Source organism: Strongylocentrotus purpuratus, unplaced genomic scaffold, assembly GCF_000002235.5.
Source record: "Strongylocentrotus purpuratus isolate Spur 01 unplaced genomic scaffold, Spur_5.0 spur5_scaffold_7, whole genome shotgun sequence".
NCBI lineage: Eukaryota > Metazoa > Echinodermata > Echinoidea > Camarodonta > Strongylocentrotidae > Strongylocentrotus > Strongylocentrotus purpuratus.
In genome coordinates this window covers 27,184,358-27,190,379 of record NW_022145613.1, presented here as the reverse complement: position 1 = coordinate 27,190,379, position 6,022 = coordinate 27,184,358, and the positions used below count along the sequence as shown (strand labels likewise).

General features: G+C 35.9%; 1 protein-coding gene across 1 annotated transcript; it reads right to left on the bottom strand.

Annotated features, from left to right (window-relative positions):
* Positions 1-3,029: 3,029 nt before the first annotated feature.
* On the bottom strand, positions 3,030-6,016 carry LOC100892076. Its single transcript, XM_003724952.3, has 2 exons — positions 5,495-6,016; positions 3,030-4,794 (listed from the first exon to the last, which is right to left on the bottom strand). The coding sequence occupies exon 2, from the start codon at positions 4,754-4,756 to the stop codon at positions 4,079-4,081; it is 678 nt and encodes a 225-aa protein (XP_003725000.1). The 5' UTR covers positions 4,757-4,794; positions 5,495-6,016; the 3' UTR covers positions 3,030-4,078.
* Between the last annotated feature and the right edge of the window lie 6 nt (positions 6,017-6,022).

The following is a 6,022-nucleotide window of genomic DNA, read 5'->3' as shown; positions in this document are numbered from 1 at the left end:
ATGAAGTAAATTGGACAATAGGATAAAAGAATAGAAATGAAATACAGTTTAAATTTTTAAAAAATCAATAACAATTTAAGTACAAAAGTTAGCTGCATATCCAGATGTTATCTTCTTTACCAAACAGTGTCGTTTATACGTTTTCAAAATTTCTTTCAAGTGACCACTTCACCAGCATACCATATGGAAGTATTTATGTGACTCCTTGAAAATGTGTAAAGTTTCTATCTTAAACACAATTTAGTAGTGGTACATATTGCAAAACTGAAACTGCAATGAAATTTCTTGACTATGTTCTAAATCAGACAATAAATTATCTTGACTCTAACACTGTTTCAGTGGTACCACAAAATGAAAATAAATCAATTCCAATGAATTTAGGGTAAATTTCTAAGTGCAGCCAAGGGAATATAAATATATGTTTTTACCTTTATTTGTTCAATCTTCCACTAAAAAAGGAACACCTTATTTTGCTAAATAGATTATTTTCACTCCTCACTCATAAAATTGTTGATGAATACCTTTTAGGTATCACCAATAGTACATGCAATTTTTTAAAAATCAAACGACACAAGTGATCCTACAACATAAAACATTTTGAAGCAGTCAAGGGATTAAACAGGGAGTGTTAATTTAAGGCAATGTATGCTAGAGAGCACCGACAATACAAACTGTAGATGCAGCAAGTGTACAATTGGTGTCAAATATGCAAAAAGGGGAAAATATTAATTTGTTACTTTTAAATTGACTCCCAAATATCCAACTTCCTCCTATATTCCTATTTTTGGTATGATCTTGGACATTGAAAAAATCACATGACTCATGCAATCATTCTGTCCTCCAATAAAAATGTGTGTCATTTGATAAACAATTAACAGTGACACTGTGAGAAAACAGCCATAACAGAACCTTGTATGGTGTAGAACATTACAGTACTTCCTTGTTAATGAATTTCACAGGTAAAAATGAGCAAAAAATGTGGTACCCGGTATATATTGTTGTGAATATAGAGTACATTGACCTACTGGTCCAATAACAAATAATCTGTTGACAGTCAAGTGAGAAGCTAGGGCATTAATTCATAGTTTAACATTGAATTATATATGGTCCTTCTGACTATCATCATTCTATTTAGTCAAGCTTAAAGGTAAAGACCAGTTATGGTATGGTTATGCGATTGCATTGTGAAAGAAACGTTGTGGAATTGATCAGAAAAGGTTGATCATCTAGCATCTAGCATCTGCAAGGTTCTGGAATCATCAAAATGATAAGAAATTTGGCCCATTCTTCGTAAAGTTACAAGCACTATACACAGGAAGATGTATATGGGACTACCCTATATCTCTCACAGACCATGAAAGAAACAAATTTACCAAATATATGAATTAGTAGGCGGTTTCCTGGCAAATTTTGTATCATCATGTATTAGTCAAAACATATTCTTTCACATGATTGGTAACGAGAGCTTCCATTTCATTTTTTGAAATTGGGACGTTTCCAATACTGGTCTTTACCTTTAAAAAAGAACAAAATGAGAGGAATGGCAAGGTCTAACTGTACTGTCAACGCCAAGTCTGTGTTATTTTACCAGCTGATTGGGCGCGTGACACGGAAACGATCCACATGCTGGACTACATTCTGTTCTGTTCCCAACAGCCATTCTTCATGTGTGCATGGCACCAAGCATCCAACTCTCGGCCCAGGTTGAGACTGCAAATGTCTGATTGGCCCCTTTAAAAGTTGCATTGAGTGCTTGTGGTAGAATTGCATTTATAAATAACAAATCACAATGTTATTCAGGGGGTCAAGTGCAGGAAATAAGCACAACTTGGGTATTGTAGGGCTTTGGTGCCAAAAAACATTGAAACAACTTATGTTATCTTCTTAAATATCACAAACACTAGAAAGTAATACTTGTCTGTGTGGGACTACACAAACACATGACTAGAAGTGATAACAACATGTTTTTTTAAATATATTTGAAATATGTACCGTAATCAATTAAGAGTAATTCTTCTCTTATTACATTGCCACAGTGATCTTTTTTATACCTGGTTCTTGCCAGTGCACAAACCCTAGGTGCAAATTCCAAGCATAAGGGATTTCAGAAAAAATTTATACCAAGGGGAACAAGGGTAAGGGTTATACACTATGTCCATGTATAAATAAAATGTGCATAATGCTATGATCGACCCCCCCCCCCCTTGGGACTAGTAGGCGGCAAGACATAAAGAATTTCAAAACATTTTGTATAAATGGTGAACTAAATCCTGGCGATAAACCCGTTCTTACATAATATGATTTTGTAAAGATGAGATACATTTTTGAAGTTTACTATTCATGATTTAAATTTCAACGTAAGAAAAGTTGGACAGTTTATAAACTGCTCCTTTTTTTTTTAACCACTACTCAACAGCCCCTTTAAGGACAATTGCTTCATTTGCTTGACAACTGCGTGGGCTGACTGTACCCGGACTCATTGACAAACACACAAGACAAACTCCTTGTCCCAGGAAAGAGCTAATTACCACTGCTTGACAAAGACACGTTCTTACTGGCCTGGCTGTAACCCAATAAGGTTTTCGCAACCCCACCCCCAAACCAACCCACCACCCACCTTTCTAAGTAATACATCTCATGGGAAATTGTGTGGACTTAACATGTTTTAAGTACACTAGACTGTCACAATACGGCTCCTCCTTCTCCCCCTTCCCCCTTTCAATTGGGATTTTATCATTCATATGGTACAGTCAAACCTGCTTTAGTGACCACCTGTCTACAAAGACCACATTTTTTTATTTCCCTTGAAAATGGTTTCTTGTTGAAATATGTACTAAAGGAACCTGTTTACAAAGACCAATTTTTGTGTTTCCCTTGGGCAGTCGCGATAAACAGGTTTGACTGTGGTAACTAATCACTGAGAGTGTGGAGATGGTGCACACTTCAGTGCTGTTTAAAATCCAATGGACCTGTATTAATAAAATGCTTTGTCCATGAATATGGAAAAGAGTTGTCAGGTATATAGGAAATGTGTATAAAATCATGTTCGCATTCTTTATTGGGCTCATAATTGTGAAAACATAACTATTTCAGGTACAGTACATTTTAACATTACATGGTGTGAACTTTGTTTCATTGCTCAAACATGATTAACCCCTGTACAGGCTTCCATGATTCTTCCTTTCGCAATACAAAAATCTTATAGCTATATGATACTTGTAGTCCACGTATCTTGTAAAGAAATGTAAAAAGAAACGTTGTATGGAGAAAAGCATTGAGCATCGTTTCAAATAAAATATAGATCAGGGTTATGATTTCTTTTGAACAACATATCGTACGTACACGTACGTTACATAAGTGGACAGGCTTATCGTTCGAGCGAGTGAACCGATGATTGGCCAGCTGTCATGTCAACTGATTTTTAAAAATTAGTTTCTTCGTATGATGTTGTTATCTATCTTGTCTTTGGTCTAGTCTGAACAGGCCATGTGTGAGTGGCTGAAAGCTATATTCAAAGAATTAAGACAAAGTCGTTTCTCCAAATACACAAACAATCCAAAATAAAAAGATTTATGAGGCTGCTGTTATCTTATAAGTACCGGTACACCAACATTTGTACGTTTCAGTTACAGGAAAACCTAATTAAAAAATAATTTGCAGCAACATATATGTCAAAAAGTAAAAAACAGAGAGCTCAATATCTCTCTGAGCTTTTACCTGTAAGTATGAATTTCTTTAGTATTGACAGGATATGAAAAGAAATATTTCAGTTTTATAATTTTGTATAACTACATGCGAATATATCAACTATGGAGAGTCATAAAAAACCTGAAGAGCCATTGCACATGTACATGTATGTATAACAAATTGCTGCCATGCTGCAAAATGGTATTTAAAAAATTAAGACACATTAAACATTTTTGGTTTAAATTCAAACACTGGAATGCAAAATAACCATAGATTGAAAACAAAATTCATAAAAACTGAAGACTGAGCATACCGCTCACTTACATGCTGCATTGCATGTCAAAATTATAAAAAAAAACAAGTCCTTTCATAAAAAAAAAATAGGTAATACTCAAGAAACCTTGAGACTGCTAATAAGCTTTGAGGCTAGTTCAACATCGCTTCGATGTCGACTGAGTCCATCATCAATGCGAAGGCGGTCTAAGTGAATATCATCCAGAGACTTTGACCGGTGAAGTTGAATGTCAGGAACAGTCAACGATGCCTTATCCGCTGCCTCACTGCTGGGACGGCGAAGCTTCCGTCCGTTCCCGTTGCAATCTGTCTGCGGGTCTTCTAAAAAAACATCATCGTCTAAACTAGTTGACAGGTTGGTATTCAACTTCCGTGAACGCAATGTCCTTGATCTGTGCGCATGAGGGACAGCGTACGGCTTCCTCTGACAGCGCCGTGTTGGCCTGTGAGTCCTTACGACACGATGTTCATTGACAAGGAAGGATGGATACGGTTTGGATGCACTGCTACTCTTCTCTGCTTCCATCACACCATTCTGTACGCTGCTGCTACTGCTTGATGTTATGACTGGACGGCCATGACTAGCTAAGACGGAACCTACACATGTGACAAACTGAGTGTTCATTTTGACGATTTGGAAGCTCGGTTGCATTGACGATGTAGCATTGTTCATATTGTTTTCATTCTGTGACACTCGCTCTTTCAAATACTCTTTCCGGCTCTCTGTCACTATACTCAGCATGCCCAGTTCATTGAGTGCAGAATCTAAATCCATACTTCACTAAATCCACAGCTAAGCCTTTCCCTGATTAACTGTAATGGGAAGAGAGATAGAGAAACACAATTCTAATGATTAATGAAAAAAAATTGTCTTTTATGGAAAGGAACAATATAGACTCTATTCTTAAAATATCTACAGTACACATTTTTACTTGCACAATGAACACTTTTTACTACTCAATTCTAAAACCGTTTGGGACCTCTTTCTTTGGAGGCTCACACAATGCAGCATGGCACACTCCTTCACAGCACTACACACAGCAGTACGAAAATACCCTACCCAGAGGACTGTACTTGCACTTGAAGAAGAAGAAGAAATTTAAAAACTCACATCTCCTTTGTGTTTATGCATGTTCACAATTTCACGTGAAATTGTAAAATTGGAGTTAACATCACATGAAAAAGAAGGTTACACTTGCAACACCTATATAATTAGACCTAATTCATGACAAATAAAATTCCTAAATAGTAAACTAAAGGCTTTACTAAAGGGTTGTGAACTAATTTACACTGTTAACTTAAATCATAATTGATGACGACCCGATGATTGAATTGATAGATTACTCAGATTCAGAAGAAGACAACAAAAATTGTTTGAAATCAAACTAAAGTCTAATTAACTCCAAGTCCAAAGACTGTAACTGTTAGGCCTAGACCATTAGTTTAGTGTAAAAATGCAGTAAAGTAGGCCTATGCACATTTGATTCTTATTCTTAGTATTCTTACGACTTACCTTATTTGTAGTGTCTCGTGAGTCTTGGCTTTTATTTAATTCTGAATCTCTGCTCTTTAATTTCAGCTGCATTTGACCCCAACTTCAGTCACACAAAGAACGTTGCAACCTCTGTACTTTGGATTGGATTTGATAGAGTAGAATACATCCGAGTGCAGATCAGAACACAGTTAGACTTCTACCGTACACATGTGTGTATGCGCGTGCATATAGACCTTCTTCTTCTTGTAGTTGATCCCTCCACTATTTTCCCACGAAACATACAATGAAAACATAAACAGAGCTAGAGAGATCTACAATACACGCCCGTCGCTTTGGCGCGCTATGAACAGTCTCATTATATGAAAGGGTTTTATTTTCTAATCATCAGTATATTCAGTTACTACAAAAGTTACATAATCATTAATTCAAACAATATTTGAATATCAGTTATTAACTGATATTATTAATTGGTAGTAATCTACACATATAACCTGTTTTATTATAGTTATATTTTTGTACGACATGAGTATAACATTCCTTTTAATT

Bases quoted from the DNA above. Each gene is read 5' to 3' on its own strand.
- LOC100892076 (XM_003724952.3), bottom strand. From the start codon at position 4,756: ATGGATTTAGATTCTGCACTCAATGAACTGGGCATGCTGAGTATAGTG.